A 23646-nucleotide genomic window follows, 5' to 3' on the forward strand; every position below is an offset into this window, starting at 1 on the left:
AAGTACAGTGGTATACCCCGAATCCAACGGAGTTTCTGTTCGCTGCTGGAGCTGCCTGTGGACTGTGCCAGAGCCGTTGTCATCCACGGTAGATCAGCGAGTGAAATGGGGCCACAGATGGTGTTTGAAGCCACTGCAAAGAGTGCAGGAGTAGCCAATGTGCAGCTTGGAACTGGGATGTCAGTTTAGGTCTGGAAACTGCCTATCACTTGTAACAACACCTTTTATTAGCTTAGAAAAAAAAAAACAAAAAACAAAACAAAACAAAACAAAAAAAAAAAAAAAAAAACAGAAATTTAAAAAAGCAAGCGATCACTTTATTCCCTGGAATAGGAACAGTGAATTTTCTTACTGAGGACCATTCAGAAATGTATGCAGACTAACAACTTCAGTTCTTCACCTGGAGGATAAAAGCAGCTGTTTCCAGGCTGGGTAATATGCGCCCGTTTCATGTGACTGCTGGGAGGAAGCAAATGGAAAAGAAATTCTTGGTGAAGGCTGCTGAGCTTGCCAGTGAGTAGGATGGAGAGAAGTGCAACACTGCAGCGCAAAGGCATTTGAAAGGAATTTTTCTCATGTGTGCAGCATGGGAATCACGGGAAGCTTCCCCTTCCCTTCAGTCAAATGGTCAAGTGGGGCTCTGCTCCCGAGGGTGCACATAGCATATGTGCAGCAAACGGACTTGTGCAGGGCCCCATTAACTTGCAATGTCTGTTTTCTGTAGCTGGCTTGCCATGGGGGAGCTTGGCAAAGGACAGTTTGTTTTGGTGGAAAACAGTGCTCTGTAAGGGGATTTCACAGTACATGCACATGCGGACTCCCCGGATCAGACCTGGTTAATGGATTTGTCCAGAAAGCTGAAGGGAGCAGCCAGTTTGGGAAGTGGCATTGCTGTCCATGTGAGTCCCTTCGAGAGCTCAGAGCATCTGTGCCCTTCAAACTGCCAGGGAGGGAGCAGCAGCAATCTTACAAGGTGTGAAAGAAGAAGAGATATGTATATACAGCAGGTGGATGTGTAAGAGAGCAAAGCCCCCACCTCTGAGGGATTATACTTTTTTACCATGCTGGAGAAACGTTCAAACTGTATCTAGAAATGGGTCCTTCTGAATTCAAGAGCAGAATGTGAATGGTAGAATGTAGCAAGCAACAACAACAACAAAAGCCAACAACAACAAAAGAGTATGTATAAGTAAAATGCATACTTTAAACTTCATGTGGCATGGGTTTAGATTTCCTAGATGTGTTTTCTGGGCTTTTAAACCCTTGATGCCTCTAGAAAGCAAGGGATTTGGTGCCAAAAGTCCATCATGTTGTATGGCCTATGCCATTTTCACATACCTTGGGGCAAAGGGTACAGGAATTAATAGATTACAAGGATTAGTATTCATTCTTTTGACTCTAAATAGTCCAAGGCAAATGTATTTGTAGCAAACAAGTATCTGTGTCTATACACAATTTACTCTGAAACAGCTTAGTTGTTTATGTAAATTATTTTGCCTTTGTGTTGCAAAAATGGAGTTGTAAATGATGCTGGGAAAACCAGAACAGGAGAGAGAAGGAGAATTAGCTGGGAAAGCAAATCTTGCTTGTAGAGACTGAGAAGCATCAAGAGGCAGAGAAGTTCTTATGCAGTTGGCATGAGGAGTTCAGCCTGGGTGAAAAGCTTGAGGGTTGCGTCTGTTCTGCAATAGCTTGAGAGGTGCTGAGCTGGCATCCTCAGGCTTGTTTTAGTGTAGCGCTGTTTTACCAGGCAGGCAACGGGCAGGAGATGCCCGACCTGGGGACATCTTGTCTGGGTTTGCTTCTTCTGTGGCGGCTTTCTGCTGCCTGGCTCCTTGCTCAGCCCACACATCCTCCTCCATAAAGGGTAAAGATGCTCTCCAGAGCACCTCCAACACTTGGATGTGCTTAGACATCAGAAAGGGACGGTGTACCTCTCTTGCTACAGACAGTCGTGGTGATTGCTTGCCTTAGGGGGGAAAGCATATGTGCAGCAAATGGACACTTATATAACCCTATTAGCTTATACTGTATGATTTCAACTGTTAGTTTGCCACAGGGAGTTGGAGAGGAAGAATTAGGTAATATATATAGAAAGATGGCATCCTCAAAAAGAGCACCATTCAGCACGTATTGCTGGCTGGCCTCATGGTTCAGAGCTGATAAGCAAATTTGGCCTGGATCCTGTTGCAGTGTTTTACAGTGGCACCAGCATAGCAGAAGAATTGGCACTATCAGCAGAGGTGGACGCTGTGGATGTGATTCCTGCCATCCGCTGCCTGTGGCTCTGGCTGTGGGAGCCTGCCTCTCTGTGGCAAAAACCTCTGGCCAAATTAATTGTGATTAATTTTGATTACAGACCATTCCAATTGAAGTGACTCTCAAGATGAATTTGTCTGATGTGTGCTCTAAATGGCAAGTTGCTCAGAAGTGCTCCTGCTAATGTATCCTCCAGGTTTATTTCAAATGTCCTTTTTCTTTCTTTCAGCAATTGATTCCTTGTACAAATGCAAATACTTTGTATTAATTCCCTGCAGGGCTTCTATGCCGTATTTTTGGCTTTTGATTGGCATTGTGGAAAACATGAAAGCATCATGCAAAAATCCTATTAAGAACTTATTTAAGGGAAGGTTTGATCGAGGACCTCAAGATTTGGTCCATATTACACGATGGATTTTAACATGTAGAAAAACTGTAACAGGTTGAAGTGCTGGAGTGAAAAAAGAGTTAATACTATTGTCTGTTCAGCAAGGAGCTGTTGCATACTATTACATTTAAAGAAAAGAAAAATACAGTGATTGCACCTGAAAGCCAATTCCTCCCACTGTTCTTTTGATTTGTCTTGTGAATATTTTGTGGGACTGACTGAAGGCTTTGTCTGATTAGCAGGAGCCTCTCTACTTCCTAATAGCAGTGCAGAAGGTATGGCACAGCACTTTTTCTTTTTTTTATTTGCCTACTTATTTATTTTTTAGAAGGAGTGTTTACAGAAACCTGGGAAATTGTGTTTTGACCCAGGCTTTAAAAAAAGCCCACCTGTATTTCACTCATTGCAGTATTCTGAAAGTTCATGTGTTGAGAAGCACTTCTCACCACGAACAAACTGCCAAATGCATTTGAAATTGAAAATTTCTGATTGAAATGGGCAGCTCAGAGCCTCCAGCTGCTGGTGACCGTATTGCAAAACAATTGCAACATTTGCAATCTCTTTGCAGAAGCTGTTTCTCTAACAATCGGGACAATTTTAAATATTTAATTGGAAGTGGTTGGTTTTAAGTTATAAAGAACCCTACTTTTTTCCTTTCTTTGTCTAATTAACACATGGTGGGGGCAGCTGGAGATCCATCATGAATGCTGAAGATAAATCATTTCATGGTCTTACAGATTTCTGCAGAGAAGGAAAGATACTTGGAAATGTGCAGGTTTATTTGAAAACTACATCTTGAAGACCTTCCTAAGGGATTAAGAAAATTTCAGAGATGGGAACATGAGCAGAGGAGAATGACATATATATTTTTTTTAATTTGTAGGCAGTGATTAAGATGAGCAGGGAGCTGCCCACTGTATGGCAGACAGCACAGTCCTGAGGCTGCAACACTGGCCAAGGGCTCAAACTTGAGCTGAGTTTCTTCTTGTGCTGATTTTCCTTGGCATCTTTACCCATTTTTGGCTAGGGTAGACGCTGGCTTCTGGTCATGCCCTCGTGTGACCTCTGCTCACCCTTGAGATCTATGGTGGGGCAGTTTGTGTTTGGGGGATTCTTGGTGGGGAAAAGGGACAAAGAGGGGTGTTTTGCCCCTCATTTGATCTCCAGCTCCTCTTCCACAGCTTGTTCTCCAAGCTTGTTTGAGTCTTCCACAGATTGTTTGAATCTCTAGTAAAGCATTTGCCACCTCCCCAGCTTCCTGTCTCAAAGGTAGGACTTCAGAGGAAAAAGTATTGTGCTGCCAAGACACAAGCTGATGGTAGCAGGAAAAGAAAGGCTTTGAGTCCACCTCTCTGTCCCAGAAAGGCCTGCCTGTAGGTGGAGAGGCTCTTTGTTACTGAAATACCTCTGCCACCAGTTAAATGTGGGCTTGAAAGTTATCCTTTTAAGTCCTGACAACTGTTCCTTTTGGAAACTCAGTCAGTACCACACTGTGAATTCAGTCAGGTTTTCCCTTGACATGCTCTGAATGTATTAATTGATGCAATGTCAGTCAATCAAAGCAAATTTGCACTTATTTCAGAAAGAAATCTGAATATGTAACTGTTGTAGTGGTGATGGGTGAGCAGAGATTTTCACAGTTACTTTGCTGTGTAATGAAAGCCATGAAGAGTCATGTGGCCCTCCCAGCTAATGCAGTGATAAGATAAACCTGCCATTGCCAATTGTTTTCTCATTTCTAACCATTGTTTTGTCCAAGCTTAAATCACAGTGTTTGTGTCTGCTTGACTCTGGTTTACAAATGAATGGTTTAACCTAATAAGGGTCCTTGCTGAGGGATTTTTGGCTTGCTGCAGCTGAGCAAACCAAGCTACCAGGACGGCTGTGAGAAGTTCCCATTAAAGTGTTCCCACATCGCCCAACTGAGGAATTTAGAAAAATATTGTTGCCAGCAGCTGGCTTCAAAGATGGGATCTACGTGACTGCTAATCACAAGGGGGTTGTTTTCTTGCAGATGGGGTTGTTTTCGTGAAGTTGTTTGTCTGAGTGCTTTTGACCTTGTGTGAGGCACTATCCGCCCCTGTTAAGTTTGCTGTAAGAGTCAGGCTATTCGGGTAATAAATGGAAGAGCATGATCTGACCATACTAGTGTCTGTCATGTTTTCGGCCATTCTTCCTGCAACAGATCCTGACTCCCTGGTTGTATTTCCAGGTACCCTTTGCAGAATTCTCTTCTTGATCTGAGAAGACAGTCAGGGATGAGAACGTGGCCTTCTGGCATCCAGAAAATCTCTTGTTGTTTAAGCTGCCTTGTGTCTCAAGTCACCTTGAAGAAAGTAGGCTATTCAGTAAACAAAAGGGAAAATCTGCGTAGTACCTTTTGGGTTCGGTTAAGACTGTAACTTCCAGCAGGTGCTGCTGCTAATCTGCCTGATGTAGAAATGGATTCTTTTTAAGAAGCAGCAGTCCAAAATTAATTTCTGCAAATGTATTCAGTCTTCGAAGACACCCTGCTAAGGACTTGAAACCTGAACAGGCTGCCGAGGCCTTTGGGAAGCTTTTCCAGCTCAGGAAGAAGGCCGGAGGTGTAGTGATGTTGGGCATGTGGAACTGAAACATTCACATTTGTTGCAGCTGCTTCGGCCTAGCCCTTCATGGTGCATCTCTTTGCTCAGGAAATGCATCTCGAAGGCACTGCCCTCTCTTTGCCTTGGTGCAGGTCTCCGTATCCAGAGGCTATGTTCATGGAAGGAAGAATCTCAGGATTTGGCTTAAAGCCTAACTGCAGCTGGCTTTGTGGCTAAAATTCAGGTGGTTTATTGGAGTGAGGGCTGTGGAGCTGGCTGCATGGAAGGGGTTCTTCTCATCCTCCTTCACCTCCTCTCCACGGTATACAATGAGTTTGGGGTGCTCCAGGGCCATTTCCAGAGCATTGTGATTTACCAATAATTGCACTGCTTTAAATCTATTGTTCATTTACTTTTCATAAAAGTCCTTAGCTTTAAAGCTTGCTTTTAAACTTTTATTTCATTCAAGCTTATATAGGTCTGTGGAAAAAAAAAATCCTATGCACTTTTGTTGTCCTTTAGCATCTGCTTCATTATCCATTGTATTTCAATACTTATTTATTCCAATGAAGGAATATAAATGTTGAAACATTCTGCAGGAAGCTAAATGAACTGCCAGCAGTAAATAGCATTTTTGATTAATTTAATCATTTTTCTTTTTGTTTGCAAATCGATTATAAATACGCTTAGATTTTTACAACATTGGTTGCTATTTGAAATTATTCTGCAAAGAGATTATTTGAATTATTTTGTACTGGGTATGCTTGCAGGCTTTCATTTGATCAGCTATGAACTTAATGGTGTTTTTTCTAATAGTAGTTTTTCTGTTCATGAAGTATGGTTTGGCTGACAGTGCAGGGTCTCCTGATGCATTGAATTGAACGCTTTCTCTCTCTGGATGAGGTTTTAAATGATTTTTAGGAGTTAAGTGAATATCAATTTCCATGTTATTTTATTTGTAACTTTTCAAAATTCCAAGCCTTTGTCCTTCTGTTCATTTTAAGATTCAAACTTATGGTGTGCATTCAGATTGCAATGACTTTTTTCTGTTATTATTTCTAATAATTCTTAATAAGTATGTCCTGTCCATTTATTATACTTTTCTTTATAAGAATATTTTAATATAGCACTCTGAAGCATGTGCAACATATGAAAACTTGAAAACTCTTGTGCTAAGGGCAAATCTCACTTCAGATTTCTTCACACCATAGTGCAGAGCTGACTTGGGCACGAGTTCTTAAGATCAGCAAAATTGTTCCTTGAGATATTTAAAGAAAATGCATTCTAAAATCACTGGTCATCTGCTGAGACAGCAGCATCTTAGAAATTTAAGATTAGTAAAGTGTTTAGATAGGAATGTTTGTTTTGAAAGTACTGGTACTCCATGACTGAGACCTTTGCATGATGGTCTTGGGGAATTCAAGGAGTCTTGGCATACTTTTTCCTTATGCAGTGCTTTAACTGCATAAAAGCAATCTTACATCATGTTCAGCGTAAATTGAGAACGTGGAGGTGGCTGCACTTTTAAACCAGTGGCAGGAAATCACATTAAATTCAATGTAATTACATTGTTCTAGAAATGTGATTATGTGTTTCAACTACCAGCCTCCCACTAAATTACTTCAGATTAGTCTCAGTCTTTGGAATGAAATCCACCTGATTTAGATGTAAAAGATGTAATAAATATGAAGCAATGCATTTTGCATTTATATTTTATATTCACCTGCGACTGCTTATTACATTCTCCAGATCTTGCCTTTCTCGATGCATATATCTCACCTGCTGCATGCAAGGAAATTGAACCCTGACTTCCCTTAACATCATGATATTTACTCTTTGTAGCACCACATGCACGCCATTACGTAATTTCACACAGAAGTGTAGAGGGATGTTGACTGCAGGAATGTTCTGTAAAGAAAAGGGTTTCCCCATGTGACAATCAGCCCAAGCCTTCCCAGGAGTAAGTACAGCCTCAATTGTACTGGTACTGCTGAGCTTGCATATCCCCAAAAAGTGAGACAGAAGGGTAATACTGGTATTTCTGATAGATGAGCTTTTGGCTGTGGTTTGAAGGCCCACTTTCTGAAGCCTACTGCTATGCTGGCAGGCAGGGTGTTACACCTGAAAATAGTTGTGCCTGAAGTTAATTGAGGAGGATAGTGTGACAGCGAAGATTTGAGTCAGGAAGACAGCAATACCGGGAAAGGAGAGAATGCCTTTCTCAACACCACTTAAAATCAAAGGAACTCATCCATACATTCAGTGATTTTGTGAATGGTGGCTTTGTAATTTGAGCTTTTCATCAACAAATCAGATAATTTATATCCTAACTATCAGATTAGAAAGGAAGCACAGCCAAAGTAAAATACTGGCTTCTCTTTCAGTATCCACAAGCTATTGACATAAGTAATTGAGAATATGGTTTTGGATCAGCAATTACTGGCTCAGAAGATATTGTCACTTTAATGCCTCGGCACTTGACTCTCCGATAAGGTCAGATATAGTGGCAGTAAGAGCTGGAGGAAATAATTACAGCCACAATCATGCAGGCATTGACAAACACCACCTTTGCAGGAGACTGGTTTGAAAGCTAAGCTCTAACTTGACATTAGTGTTGTGACTGGAAAACAGTTGTGGTTTGTAGATGCAAAATTGTGCCTACAAAAATAGAAGGCAGGTTTCTTCGCTTTCCCTTTTCCATCCTATGAACAAGCAGAGTGAGCCAGCTGTTGGAGCAGGCTGCACTGCTCAGCCCTGCAGGTCCCAACAGCATCTCCTGTGCTGGGGGTGCTGCATGGATAGGTGATTCTGGGGGTGGAGATTGTCACTTATGAATAAATCTCTGCCTGGCTCTTCAACTTAAGTATAAGGTAACTTTAGCCCTCCCTCCTTCAACACCTTTCCATATCAAGTCTCAGTGAACAGGGCTTTCCCCTAGGTTTAATGAGTGTTTGAATATCTCAGCAGTACAATCAAAAGGTCCCTGGAAATAAAGGTTTTATGACTGTACAAGCTGCTCAGATGTGCCACAAAGATAAGATAGGGAGGAGCGTAATTAATCTTTCTGCCTTCTTCAAGATACATTAAGATCAGACCAGGTCATTTTCTCTGAAGAGCTGTGAAGGGGAAAAAGGGATTGTCTCCTGAAATTAATGTCCTGGTCCTCAGGATTAGCCTCCTGAAATATGCCTGCGAGTGAATGCCATAAAAGAACAAGGAACATTTATTCCATCTTGGTGTATTTTATAAACCATACTGAACACTATTAGGCACCCCCCCCCCCCCCAAATAAATAAATAAATAAATAAATAAACAAACCCCACAAACTCACATTATTTCCAAATACTGGTGGGCACATAATGGATAATTTTATGAAAAATACTGCCTTTTTGGTTTTCAGTGTTTTATCAGATTTTTCATGGTGTGGGAAGTGCATTTTCTAACTGTCATCAGGAAGGCTGGGCATCACAGCTTTTTCTATTTCTGCTGTTGAGCCTGGAGTGGAGAAATGTCCTGGCAATGTCCTCATCGGAGAAGGAAGCCTGCTCATCTGGTGACCCTGGGAGAGGAGTGCTCCTGAGGGACAGTTCTTCCCTTCCAGGCGTAGGGAAGAAGAGCCGTGATGGAACTTGTTTTACTTCTCCCTTTGAAGCAGGAGAGGAACGGCCACTGTTTTCCTGCTCAAGCATAACTAGTCATAATTAGTTTAGCCCTAGGTTGTTGGTCTTTTGCTGTGCTAAGTCAGAGGCGGGTGTGTGCACAGTTCTCACAGTTAAGAACCCCGGTGGAAAACCACACTTGCACCATCCTCCTTTCAGTCACAGCCATTATTTGACTGGCCTCAGATTTCTGAGCAGATGGTAAGCATCCTTAATGCACGAAGATGATTTTGTCCCCAGATGCCAAGCTGCGATACCATTGCTTGGCACCTTGGAGCGGGGAGCACAGCATGCTGCCCCTTGTTAAAATGACTTAACAGCTGATTTCCTTTATTGAAGGTTTGGAATCCCCCCTAAGCACAGAAGATACCCTTGCTGAATTAGCTCATCTTTCTGTGGTTGGAGACCATATATCAGAACAATTTCAGTATTCATATCCTCTAAACAAGGCTCATTAATCACAAATTCATGGCTAACAGGGTTAGGGATTAGTCAGGATTGAAAAAGGAGGATAGGGACAAAGCATCTCACCGAGCATTTTTCACTGAAAACCAGAAAATATGTTAAAAAGCATCATAGCCCTTTTTACTGGTAGTTGATTCAGTGCCCCTCAGCTTCCCCAGTGTCAAAGCATGTTTTTAGAGTGTTACTGCAAACAAAGCACATTCTTTGAAATGCTGAAAGTTTAAGAGACTTTTCTTATTAGCTAGCACCTAGGCATGTGTTGCCTTCATGAAACTTGAGTTGTTTCTTCTCATTCGTTTTGTTCATGACCTTTTGCAGAGCTGGTTTCTCATCTGGTTTCTGAGGATGTATAGGAACTTGAAGCTTAAATTCTGGTCAAGAAAACAGGTTAACCAAAAACAAACCTGTATGAGAGTGGCTTGTTCCTGTCCTCAGAAGTGCTGTGCAATGTCTCTTGCTGTTTGTCTTACCAAAATTCCCGGGGGCAGTGCTTGGTGTTGGAGCCTGCTGTCCTACCACTTATAAGAATCACACCCTGCTGAAGGGCTGAAAAAACCCCGTCACCTGTCCACTAGTGAGTGAATGTCACCTGCTCCCAAACTAGTGAAGTAGCTCATGTTAAGAAGGATGTTGTGGCTGAACCATGTTGGAGGATGTCCTCCATGCATGGGGAATGGCAGTACAAAACCCAAGCAGCACGGTCATGGCGACAAACAGCTAAAGGAGAAATGCTGGAGGATGAAGGAAGGGGTTAAGTGGTTTAGTACCATTAGGAAGGAAAGGGAAGTCCACAAAGGGAACAATCCTATCAACTGTATTGGTTTAGGAAGTGAATGACCACTTAATACTCCCTGCATGCAGGGACCAACCAACTGGGAGCCCCTTCCTGCACCTCTTATATCAGTTGTCTTCAGATCCTTACAGCCCTTTTGCCCTGTTATTTCCCTGTCTTTGTTTAACATGCACAGCCAGGACCTAGGTCTTTGTTAGAGATCAAAGATCTGAGAATGGATTTGTTGCCATGAAATCTGTCCCTTTAAAAAAAAAAAGTCAAAAGCACAGCATGCAGCTGCTCTGTTTTATTGCTTTGCCGGACCAATCTGCCCGTGTGCTATATCACGTTTGAATCCATCCTGAAGCAAGCTGCTGTCTGACTGGTCTTCAGCCCTTTGAGCACTAGAGTTTAATTTAAAAATCGCTGCAAGGATTAAAGAATCCTTCCCCAATCCTGCTGGGCCAGGGTGAGTAATATCTTTTGACAATCAAGTAAAATGCCATTAGTTTCTTGCATTACCGTCAATCACTTTGGTAAATGGCAAGCAATTTTTGTGCTGTGGCTGGTAAATTTTCCTGACAGTTCTGCAAGGCTGTGTAGGCTTTCTGAGCCACAGCAGCACTGTGAGCAGCAGGTTATTGAGAGGTGGAAGCTCCAGACCTTCTTGCCCATCCCGAACACTGGGGCTGCCAGTTTGTCTGCCAGACACCAGCTCCCAGAAGGGTGTTTTGGCCAGGTCTGCAGAGCAAAAGCTGGGGCTTAGAGCTTCAGGGTGCCTAGAAAGGGACAGCCATCTCCTCACCCTTATGGTTAGAAGTATTGCAGGCAAATCCAGCAAGCTCACACTTCAGCACCATCTAGTTGCAGGTCTTTCTCTGGCTTCCCTTGCAGCAGGGTATGGATGCAGCCAGCCTCTGCTACGCAGCCTTTCTCAGCTGTGCTTGGGGAGGAGATGTAACTTGGGGCTTGCAGAACCCTTGCCAGATCTGCTGAGGTCCAAAGGATTCCACAGGGTTGATGGCAAAAGCTCAGTCTATCTGAAGAGGGCCTTCCAAAAGCTTCTGAGAAGCCCCACCTGAAGAAAACAAACTGGGGCTTTCAAAGATAAAAAGCCTGTGAGGACAGTGCCCAAAGGGCTACCTTGTGCCTGCCTGACCCCAAGAGAGGGCTCATTTCACTGGGAAGTGCTTAATCTCCAGGAGAATCTTGTAAAGTTGTTGTCTGCAGCTGGAAAAAAACTTCTGGTAAAGAAAGAAAAAAAAAAAGAAAGAAAAGTATTTGATGGCTTATCGCAGCTGGAGGGCTGGTTCTCATCAGAATTCACACATTATTAGCCTACTTGGTGGTCATTGGTGCCTGGAGTACAAACCACATAATCATAATGCTCACTAAAATTTTCACTTGCAGCAGAAAAATGCTTTTTTACTGTAATTTATGGTACTTTTCAAGTACTAGTCTGAGCTATACTGGAAATTGAATTCTATCTTGTGGAAAGGGAGATTATTTCTTGAGCTTTGCTTATTCACCATCCTAGCACATAGCGCTCAAGGTAAAGGTGCGCACTGAGATGATTGATTGGCAAGTGCAAGAGGACCACTGTTCCATGTGACAGGGGTATAAAGAACGATATTTTTATTTTTTGACAGTAAAGGGGAAATGGCATTACTAGCAATATTCAGCAATGTACTCTGCAGCCCCAGTTAGCTCTGCATATTTTATAGCATCCATTTTCTTTCTTCGATTAAACAACATAAAATCCCATAAAATAATTCAATATAAACAACAACTGCTAGTTCAGGCAAAGTTCTTGTGGCCTTTCCAATTCTGGGAGGATTTTCATCACAGTGCTTTGTTTTTTTTTCTCCCCTTTTCCCTTTAACTCTGTCCCTTGTGCTTAGGTCTTTGGTTCCTTGACACAGTCCCAGTGGAGTTCCTAATAACAACCCTTCCTTTGTTGTTTTTTAATTGCAGAATATGGAGCAAGTGTAGAAAAATGTATGGGAGATGCCCTGAGGACTGCTTCTTGCTGTCCAGCAATTGTCTGATGTGCCAAGTGTTGGGACTGGTTTCTGTAGAAGTTAGAGGTGTATGTTTCAAAAATCTTCTCTCTGTAGTGTTCTTACTTTTTAAGTCTTATCCCCTGATCCCTGGTAATTAATTATAGTGGTTTGAATTATATTTAATATACTTCTTCCTTATAGGAAATTTCGCTGCAGTGATGGATTATTTTAAATGCTGTAAAACCCCATCCGGTGCTGGCTGAGACAATGCTATGGAGCTCGTTATCTAGTTTTGCAGGGAGAGGGATGGAAAGTTTTTACTTTATTGTTGTTTGGTGCTTCCAGAAAAACTGTGACCTCCGGGGCTTTTTTTTTTTTTTTAACTTGTAGAGGTAGAAAAATGATCCCTTTACAAAGATTGTTTGTCTCCTAGGAGGACTGAACTCTGTTCAGCCTACAAACATTTTTGCCGTGCTGATTTCTGACAGGGGGGAGGCTTGCAATAAAAGGAAACCTATAAGTATCTTTGTCTTTGCAGGAGGAAACCTCTGACTTACTTTGATATTTTCATTATAGTTTTCAAAGCTGTGTTTCTGCATGATTGCAAGAATTCCAAGTTCAAATACTTTGGACACCTTCAGACTTGATAATGCATTTTCTCCTGTACTTCTAGGCTTTAAGGTACAGTTTCATCTAGTAGCATTACATTGGTTTCAAGGTAAAGGACATAGTCTGAGTGGTTTAGATCTTTCAAAGAAAGGTTGAAGAGACTGAGTGGGCTTTGATTTTTGTTCTGTAGACCCGTGTTACAGAAAACTACTCCAGCGCTTTCTGTCTTCTCTCTACAGAGAAGGTACACACAAATTGTTGTGTTGGAGAAAAGAGGGCACATACTTCAAATCTTGAAGATGTCTAAGAGGGCATGAGAGCAGGCACTCTGGAGCTCTTTGAATAATGATCAGCCCATCATAACTCAGCTAATTGAATGGAGGCAGTGGAAGAAAGGAGAATATCACTCCTCGTTCAGGGGAGGCAGGGTTGTGAGCGGGTTGTGCATACTGATGGGAAAGGGATGTTGGGTAGCACAAGAATCATTTAGAGTTGGAAGAAGACTCTCCTTTTGATCAATAGTAATAATAGTTGGTTCGTGTTTATTGAATACTGTGAAAGTGTAAAGTGTCAGGCAAGCATTAGGAATTGTGGGCTTCTTTGTAGATTTTCAGCGTTTGCTGCTCTCCATGCAGGCAAAGGACAGAGGACCTGAAAGGCTTCCCTGTGTAGGTGCAGCAGGAATCTCTGGAGTTGTGTTAGCGGGATACCAGGGTTCTCCTGGTTTTAGCACAATCTCAATCTCACATTTGCTTATACTATAATTAAAATAATTTGTGTGTTAATGGCCCAACAACATTTTCAGGTGGACTGAAAAAAAAAGTGGCTTCTAGTTTTACATGTCTTATGAAAAGGCCAACTGCTACAGTTGCAGTATATTTTACCTCGTGGGGTGAATTTGTATACCAAGGTGAGTAAATACCCTTATTTCCATTTTGAATTTGCCCAAACAGTTAAATGGTTAACAGACTGCCTTCAGTTAATGGAATCGAACCCAAGGTTTCCTGCCCCAGTACCTGGTGGCCTTTTTTTTTCCTGAAGGAAAAAATTCTGCTGCCGATGTATTTTGATGAAAACAGTGTTCAGTGAGGGAGGTGGTGTTTTGATCTCATACTGTGTAAAGACTTCAGAACCTCTCAGGTCTCCATAGCAGTGTTGCAAACCCATAGAAACAGGTTTGGTTTGTGACAGGAATAAATCAGAATTAAAAATAATAGCTTTAATTTCCAGACAATCAGAATGTCTTTCCACTGTTATTTTAAGTTCTATTCACTTACCTGCGTAAGAGAGAAAGCAAACTGAAAAATTGACTTTCTGCTGCAATACCTTTAAAAAGAATTAGCAAAAATTCAAAATTCTCCACTGGGTATAGAAATACAAGGTAATGTTTGACTGTTTTAGAAATGCTCCCATGTTCTTTGCTGAAATTATGAGTTTTGTATTACATCTGGAAAGAGTTTCTAAGATATCTTTCCCTTCATAAGAAATTAATAGGGGGTGACTCCTCCTTTTCCTGGCTTTGCTTCAGAGATGTGAAATTTAACTTTTCAATATTAAAAATTCACTATAAAATTCATCAATCTCTGGTGATTTAGAGTAGCTGTGGATCTCTCCTAAAATATTTATAAGCTTTTAGGAAAAATGGGTGGCTCTTGAGAAAATTTGCTGTACTTTTTAGGGAAGTTTTATGTACAGTTTGATCAAAGATCAGAGGGAGGATTTTTGATAAAATATTCCCCCCAACATCACCTCCTATTTGTCATCCTGCCTTATTTTGATCATGCTTCTGTAAAAGCTTCCTCAAAATCATAAGCCATCATACTCAAGGGTAGATTGTGTTAATTTGTCTTCCCTAATAGTTAATTTATCACATGGAAGGCACTTTACTGTCAGAATCCAAATTAAAATCCTGTTTACTCTTTTAATTATTCAAACTCCAATATGCCAGTGAGCTTGATGCTTAGCATATTTTGATACATTCCGTAGGCTGCAAAAAGATCTTGATAGCTTCAGTGGTAGTTGTATCACTCTAAATCTTTAGCATTGATCCCCTCTATGACTGTGAAAGGCTTTCTCTTCCACAAGTCTTTGGGCTTTTTTCGTCTGTTAGCCACTATGTCTGCTGAGCAGCTCTGCTCCTGCCTTGCCTTTCGCTGGTCACTGTTGCTATTTTCTCTTGCTTTGTTCTTCCTGGTGCTTTGGCCTGGACTTTGATTCCTTGAGCACCCGTTGGATGGAAATATTCTGATACACAGCAATAACAGCTACTTTCAGAGAAACTGCATCCCCAAACATTTGATGGGGTTAAATAAGACAGCTACAAAAGGTTATATAAAAATAGCAGATACTGAGAGAAATTGAGATATAGTGGCAAAGAAAAGGCAAATTTCCTGATGTGGTGTCAAGGTGAGGGAGTTCTGAGGCTGCCAGAGGCATTTCCATGGGGTGGGTGGTGGCTGAGAAAGCTTTGGCCCTGCAGTGGGGAGGGCTTTTGGGGCAACGGGGCCAAGGCAGGCAGAGCACAGCAAGTCCATGCCCTGTTTTTAAAATGAATTTGGGCCAATATATGCATTGGACTTGCAATGAAGGGGCAGCCACTGGAGTAGGTTTTATCTGGAATGAAATGCGGAGGTCGTATCATAAGGAAAACTCCAGCTGACTGGGGAAGCTGCTGCTTCCATCTCTTCTGAGCTTTCTTTATCCCTGAGGGCAAATGTGCTTTTTTTGTCCCACCATCAGTTCCCACTTTGTTTCACTGGTCATACCTATTGCCACTGGGTTTGTACCAGGGTCACGTAAAGCTTTTAACCTCCCTTGAGAGAGGGAGTTAGGAGAATATAATAAAAGAATTTACTAACTTTTTAGAAAAGGGGGGACTGAGAGAGGGAGTTAGGAGAATCTTATCAAGTAGAGATAGAGCGCTGATGGCATTAAACTAGAATGCTACTTAGTGTCTTTGCTAACTATGGTGCATTGTTCAAATTAACTAAAGCAAGAAGCCTTGGGCCCCTTACCAAGGTCAGTCTCCTAATAAGAGTGTGAGCCTATCTTAAGAAACTGGTAGAAACTGGTCCTGTGGATGGGCAAGAGCCAAGGAGCAACTGAGTCTGCACAAAGACAAGAGGTCAACTAGTGGTGATGAGGGAGAGTCATCAATCTTCATCCTCATGACCCCTGACGACCACCATCAGAATACGCTGCGCAAGTGCAGATAGGAGGAGTTTATGGAAATGACTCCTTGGAACTAATTTTAATATGAAGTGGGGACAGGTTATGAATATGTATAGGTGTATTGTGAAACTTCATGCATATGTAACTCTTTGCTGCATATAACCATGGCAAGTTGCCATGTCAGGTGCACACAACTTTGGCAGGACTACCCCTTGCGCTGTCCAGCACTGAATAAACATACCTACTTTACAATCTTACTGATTGTGGAGTCCGTTTTTTCGGAAGTCACCCTGATGTCATTTTAGAAACCTTTTTGGAGTGTTTCCTTTTGGTTGTTGCACTGCCCTCTCTTCCCCATCACCATCTGCTTGCCATCTACCTGTGCCTCTCCGACAAGCTTCACAGGCGGCCTGCTTCACTCATGTGACAGAAAAGCATATTGTTTGTGCTTCTACACTCCCGACCTTTTGGGGAGGGCTTGGTTTATCACAGGATCTTTGTGTATTTTGATGTGTATTTTACTGTATGTACTTATATAGCTTTACTTGTAGCAACATTAATACACAATTGTTGGAACAAACACAGCTGGCTGAGTGCTGCTATTTCAAGGCGCGTTTGATGGGGGAGCAGTTTGAACATAAATCTGTGATAAGTCTCTTAAAATACAAAAGAGGAGATAAAGTTCTTGGAAAAATACTTCAGAAAATAAACACTTGCTTAGCTTGTGAAGATTGAGGGCCTGACTGCTGGTCCCGGCTGACCTCAAAAGCACTGCACTCGCGCTCCAGCTGCCTGGGCCTGCATGGCCGGGTGCTGCGGTGTGTAGCGGGTCTCAGGCAGGGCCAGGAGGGAGCTGGATGGTTTTGTGCTGAAGGAGTTGAGATGAAGGTGTAAATCCTGGTTCTGGCACGTGCTTTCTAGGTCGCTTTTGGCTATGTTGCCTCATTTTCCTCAAATATCTGGATCAACCCGTGAAGAATTCCGCCTGGGAAGGACATGGAGGAGATGGGGGTGCTTCCTTTGGGGCAGCTCTGGCCCTGCCTCGGCCTTCCTTCTGTCCCAAAAGTGCTTCCAAAGCCACTCTGCTTTCTGTTCACTAACACCAATGAGCTCTGATCTTTGCACCCTGATGCGCTGGGGTGAAGCAGCTCTGCATCGCTTTCTTCTGTGCCCCCACAAACTCCAATTGGTTCCTACCCCTGTAAAGGGAGGGCTGCCTCAGTTCCATTCCTGTATGGAAACAGTTGTCTGTCTCGCCCACACCCCCAAAAGTTCTCAGTTGTTATGCCTGAGTTTGGTGATTATTTTAATTTATAGCACTTGGCTTAATGTATCTTAAAACACACGTATTTTAACTCGAAACTCCCCAGGGACCTCATTCAGAACTAATTGCTTGCTGTTTGTGCAATTCTTCAAATACGTAAAATGCTCTGTGAGGGTCTGGAATTACTCAGCTCTAGTTTGATCTTAAAGATGGGTAGGGGTGTCTAGCCAAAGTGTCAGCCTGGGAATCAGGATGTATTGGTGCTCATTCTGGCTTTGCAGAGGCTGTTTAATTTTAGGCAAGTTAACTAAACTGGTCTACAGCTTGGATTTCCTGTAAGGGAGGGATAATGATTTTATTTTTAATTGGGCTAAAAATATGTGTTGAAGGGTTGAATACAGAAATGCTTGGAAATGACAAATGAAATTTATTATCATAACCATTATTAGTATGTCATTGAAAGTGAATTTAGCTCAGATCATGTTTTCCCCCATGATGGGTTTGGGGGGAGATGAGAGGATTTCTAAAATAGCTCTGAAAGTCTTCTTTCCCATCATTTTGAGCATGTTCCATCTGCTGTGAGCACATTCCGGTTTTATTTCCTGACTATCTTTTCCTTCTATTTCTATTTTAAAGTTCTTTTTCCAAGATTTTACTTCCCAGTTGCTGCTGCTGGGAGTGTTGCTGGGGGTGTGTTGCAAGCAAGCATTTACCTTTCAGATTCTGTGCCTAAATGACTGGGAGGCAGTGGAAGTCCCTGCACCGCTTCCACTAAGTGCTCATCTGTTCAAATCCCTCTTGCAGTCCTTATGCTGCTGCCCAGCCCTGGTGATTACTCATACCTTCTCCTTTCCTGTTGTTGTAATAGGTGAGAGAAGAGGTTTAGAGCTGTTGAATTCGTGAGGTCACATACATTTAAGGCTGGGATTGCATTTTAAAATAGTTTCTGGTTGGTCCAAGTTGTCAGGCTGGGGATGCTTCTGCTTGCCTGCTTCATTCTGTCTATCATGTTTCCAGCTTTGTTATATTCCACAGTAAATGGAGGACACACTGTTCGGGGAAAAAACTCTGCCAGGGATACCAACTGTATTCTGCAGTCTAAATTGAAAGGAGCTTGCTCTGTTTATAGCTGGAGAAGAGGGCAGAATTCCTCATGAAGCGGTTGCTTCATTAGGTCCCTGTTCCAAACAGCTTTGACACTTTTCCCCTACCCACCAGCTACCTCTTCTTAAGATCTTATGGGTATACATGTCACAGAAGGCAGTGCTTGAGGATGTCAGGTTTCTCTTGGGCTTCCTCCACCCATAAGATGACAATACCATGAATAAAGTGGTCACCCCATTTGTGATTCAGGCTGTGAATATAGGCTGTAGCTTTGGAGGGGCTGTTGCAGGCTGACTTTACATGACCTCATTCAGTATTCCTGTCTCATCTGCATCTCTGCTAATCGCCTTAGCAAAGTGCCACAAAGTGCCACCTTTAATGTTTTAAAGGTGGGCAACCACTTTTTAACAGGACTGTTTTCTGCCTGAAAATTCTGTTTTTCAGAAAGAAATTATTGTGTCAAAATGGAATGTCAGTTTTGCGAAATTTCCAGTTGGTTGATGTTTTGTCTCTTTTTTTCAAAAATTTTTTTCATTCCACAATTATCTTTAATGTTATAAAAAATGAATTAAGTCATCATAGTGGTAGCTGTTGCTTCTTTGATCATGCTTCTGCGAAATACTTAAGGAAATTTTCTCCATGTTTTCAAACCCAGTGATGGCAGAATTTTTGTCAGGCAGCAAATTGAAAGGGCATCAGATTTTTTTTTTCCAATCCATTCTATTTATCCTTACACTCCCTAGGAGTTGGAAGAGCAGCACTTCCCCATATTTCATGTGGGGAAGGGAGGTGTAAGAAAACTAAATGATCCACCCAAGCTTATAATTGAAGCCTGGCACAGGGCAAGGGCAATAAACCCTGCGCTTGGGCTCTCACACTACACATTCACCCTCTTTTCTCCAATTTATGTCAGATCTGGTAGGAATTTCCTATTCTTTTTTCATACCCTGAGTAACCAATGCTTAAAACATTTTTTGTGCCTGTGGAGTTTGGAGGCAGATTTAAAGATATGAATCACTTATCCAAGGAATAGTAGGCTCAAACCTTCCATATGTAGGCTGTTTGATTTGAATTTCTTGACTTTTCCTAAGTGAGAAGCTGAATTGAGTTTCTTCCTTCTTTCAACCTTTCTGGCTGTACTGATATCCAAAAATGCAAAATGACATCTTGTCTCAGCCCACCAGAGCAGATGCATTGCAGGGGATTAGACTGGAAATTTTCCTAAAATGCAGCATTCTGAGACGTTTTTGGAAAACATAGCTGGGAAGCAGTGTATGTGATGTTCACTTGATGCTAACCCAGCAAGACAGAATATAGATAGGTGGCAAGAGAAAGCTGTAGGCACAGTCAACAAGACGGCATTGCTTCAAGCCAGAAGGCCACCTCAGAAGGGACAGGGCCCCGAAGGAGAAGCTGAGCAGTGAGCCAGCAGGACAGGCATTGGGAGGGACCCAGCTGCTGCCCAGATAGGCAAAAAGCATCTTGGAACTGTATTCAGACATGTGAAGGAAGAGCAAAGCTCCCTGGCTGAGGGGGGCAGGCATGGCTGAAGGGTTGGCCCAAGAGGGTTGGCCAGCGTTTTGGGGTGCAGCATGGCTGGAGAGGTTGTGAACAGCCAGGCATGTGGATATTTGAAGCTTCTGCATCCTCAACCTGCTCTGTGTGGGACTGCTGATGGAGGTGAAGAGGAGGAGCAGCTTCAGCTTGTGACAGAGGGCAGGGGTCCCATGTGCTCCAGCGTGCCTCAGGCTTGCACCTCGCTGCGCTGCATTCTCACCGGAGTGAGCCAACTGCCACACTCAGGTCAGGCTGCAGGAAAATAAATGCTGCAGAGCGAGGATATCTGTAGTGCAAGAGCTGTGTAGGAGGACGCAACAGGCTTCTGACAGATGGGAAAACACTTATGAATCCTGAAATCATGGGTGAAATCCAGCTGTCCTGCCCTCCTCCTCCCACTCCCCTATGCATCTCCTGCCCTTCAGTGAACTATTAATTAATGAGGGCCTTGTCTTGGGTGGAAAGTTAGGTTAGAGGCTTCCAGGAATGTTGTCAAGAAAAAATTGGGAAATTGAGGAGGTGGTTGGGAGGCAAATTTGTTAAAAATACATAGTTTTGTCTGGGAGAGAGAAGATGAAAATAGGATTTTTTAATTTCTTTTTTATTTTTTATTTTTTTCAAAACTGGTTGACTAAGTCTAAAGGAAAAAAAAAGATTAAATCCATTGCTGAAGGCCTAATTCTGTCTCTCATGTAAGCTACAAGTCAGTTTGAAATGAAGCTATGGAGGTGTTTTGCAGGAATGATTTGGTCCAGTGTAATTACTACAAAATAAATGAATGTTCTTGTGAAAAAAAGAGGAGATGATATGAAACAGACACGTAAACTTCGAGACATGTTGTTTGGAGATACAGATGTCTGTGGACATCCGAAGGAAACAATTAGAAAGGAAACAAATCGAAAAATATCAAAATTCTCTCCTTACAGGAAATGTTTTTCATCAGATTGGTTATGCTAGGCATGAATTTGGTCAGTCAAGTCAGTAAAGCCTTACAGGGAAAAGCAAGGACATCATAAAAGAAGGATGAATTAATTCCTTCTCAGAGGAAAAGTACACCCATCAAGTCAAGTCATGAAGTTTTTGATCCTAGACCATGAACTCAGCTAGAGCTCATAGGATATTGTTAACATTGTAATGTGAGCACTGACTGGCCATGAGGCATTGGGGCAAATCCATCACAACTCACTGTTAAGTAACGCTCCACGTCACAGCAGTGCTGTTTCATTCCACCATACCACTAAGAGGCCTCTGCTGGCTTTGCTTTTAATTAAGTCACAGTAGTGGTGAATGTGGCGCTACAGCAGTTGCTTTCAGCCTAATTGTTCTCCAGGCATATTTGCAGCACTCCTGTTGAAATCCCAGGCTTGTTTCAGGAGTCAAGCTGCACAAATGAAGTTTCTGCTATTAAAAGCAGTTTGTTTTCTATTCCCTGGCAATCTGTTCCTAATGCAGAGCCCCACTGGAGCATGAAGGTTTCTTTTTTTTTTCTTTTTTTTTTCTTTTTTTTTAAGCAAATGGCAAAAAAAGGTACTGCTTTTATCTCTACCTGTGCTTAGGAAATCAAGGTTTTTCATGTCAGCATCATAGTGTTTTCAGCAGCAAGTTTTGTAGGCACTGTTTGATAGATCCCAGTGGAATGATGTAATTATTTTCATCCCTCTGTCCAGGGTGTATGATAACATTCCCTCTTCTTCCTTCATTATGGTCTTTGAACAGTGGAACATATTTTTTCCTTGCAGATCACCCTAATATTAAGATGCACCTTACTCCCAAAGGTTTCTGAGCAGGAGAATCTACTTTATATCACAGTGCTCTTATCCTCCATCTTAAACTGCAGGACAGACACGACAAATTAATCAACTTATGCTTAGTCACATCTGTTTCATTTATATCAAACTGGTGCCACTGAAGCAGAAAGCATCCTTATTCTTTCCACATTGTTCGAACTGAAAATTAACTGGCTTTGCATATAATGAAACTCATACTTCATTTCTTTAAAGTAATTGGACCTATTTTATATTTTTAAAGCAGAATGACTTAGAGTTGCAATGTATCAGTGTATTACTAATGCAAGAAGGAATATTTCCTCTTTCATCTTCTGTGTTTACCTCTCTGGATTTATTTGTATGGGGTCTGTAACTAAAGCAGTCCCTGTTGTTCCCCCACAGAATTAGGACAGCCCCAGGCGTGAAGATCATGGACATCAGAGTCAGTGATGCAGACCAGTGGGGGGTTCAAGAAGAGACGGATAGTGCAAGGACCACTGCCACAATCACCTGTGTGCACAACGACCCAGACCCAGAAAGCAGGTAAGCCAGCAAGCTCTTTTGCACATTAACCCTTGCTGAAATGCTGAGACACAATAATTGTGAGAGACACAGTAAATTCTTTAAGGGGTGGTATTTCTCTTTTAACAGCAGCATTTGCTCCTCCTCATCTTTGTTGGAAAAGCTATAGGTGATGCGATTAGAGCTTCTTTTCCTTTTGTTTCACGTGATCTAATTATACTGGAGGCAGACAACTAGTCCTGGCTCAAGTTTGCTTTTCTTGTGCCTTCGGGGCAACAGGAGAATTCCTGTTGACAAAAAGCCAACAGAGAGAGATGGATTAAAATAGAGAAATATGGAGAATAACTATAGGACAATGCTGTCTCCTTTATTTGAAAGCTATAAAAGTAATAGCTATTAACTGTTATTCATTACTGCTGCAAAACACCTATGAGTGTCTACAAACTATCTCATGAATGCCATGTATGTTTGTTGTGGCAATGCTCCCACCAACTGTATCAAAGGTAACAAGAAATTTATGTTGTTAGTCAGAATTATGTATTTGACAGTACAAGCAATTTCTCTCCATTATCACAGAATTACAGAATCACAGAATTTTCTAGGTTGGAAGAGACCTCAAGGTCATTGAGTCCAACCTCCAACCTAACGCTAACAGCCCTCCACTAAACCATATCCCTAAGCTCTACATCTAAGCGTCTTTTGAAGACTTCCAGGGATGGTGACTCCACCACTTCCCTGGGCAGCCTGTTCCAATGCCTCACAACCCTTTCAGTGAAGAAGTTACTGTTACTGTACATTTAAGTACACTCTGTACGCATTTAACATGTAATTGTATCATAATTAGAAAAGCATAAAACTTTATGTCAAAACTTTGATTTGAGGAGTCTTCTGCATCCGTCCTTTTCTGAAAGCTCCTTTAAGGGAGAAAAATGTTTGTTAGCCATTGTTTAGATCTAGGAAGACTGTTGCCAAAGGCTTGGAGTGCAAAGGGCATTTACTCTATTTGATTCCTGAAGCTGTATTTGAAGAACAAATGAATCCCAGCAAGCTCTGGGTATCTGCAGTACATGTGTTGAGGTGAAGACTATTTACCATGCTTTCTAGCAACAGAAAGAGTACTGTTAAGGTGAGAGTCCTGTTGGATGTGTAAAACAGGACCAATAATAGCAAGCAGAAAGTGCCTGTTTCTCTCCAGTAAAGATGCAGAGAGTGGAGGTGACTGAGCAGGACACAGCACTTGCACTGTAAACACATGAAGTGAGGGGAGATGATTCCTACATTCTCGGTCTCTGGTTAAGTCAAGTTTTACAGAGCTTTCTGGCATGAAATGTCAGACAAACATTTCAGTTCATTGCCTGTTTCACACACACTTCCTCCCCATTTAAAAGGAAAAAAAAAAAAAAAAAAAAAAGTAAGAAAAGTTCCCTCTTGTTTCCTAAACACGTTTGTCAAAGTTGCAAGTCTGAATTTGTGATGTAGGAAATTATGTCCACCTCTTGTCATTTTTTTTTTTGCTGGGTTTTCATGGGCTCCTGTAATG

General features: G+C 42.0%; 1 protein-coding gene across 2 annotated transcripts in view; it reads left to right on the forward strand.

Annotated features, from left to right (window-relative positions):
• TMEM132B (transmembrane protein 132B) overlaps positions 1-23646 on the forward strand; it is a 254751-nt gene that overhangs the window by 88507 nt on the left and 142598 nt on the right. Inside the window, exons 1-2 of one of the 2 annotated variants that reach the window (XM_084491623.1) lie at positions 10436-10579; positions 21987-22127. In XM_084491623.1, the coding sequence (XP_084347749.1) occupies positions 22015-22127 (113 nt within the window). In that variant the 5' untranslated portion in view covers positions 10436-10579; positions 21987-22014. Of the gene's footprint in view, positions 1-10435; positions 10580-21986; positions 22128-23646 lie in introns of those variants that run through there. The other variant, XM_084491622.1, reaches the window with a different exon arrangement.

Source organism: Aythya ferina (assembly GCF_964211825.1).
Source record: "Aythya ferina genome assembly, chromosome: 17".
Taxonomy (NCBI): Eukaryota; Metazoa; Chordata; class Aves; order Anseriformes; family Anatidae; genus Aythya; species Aythya ferina.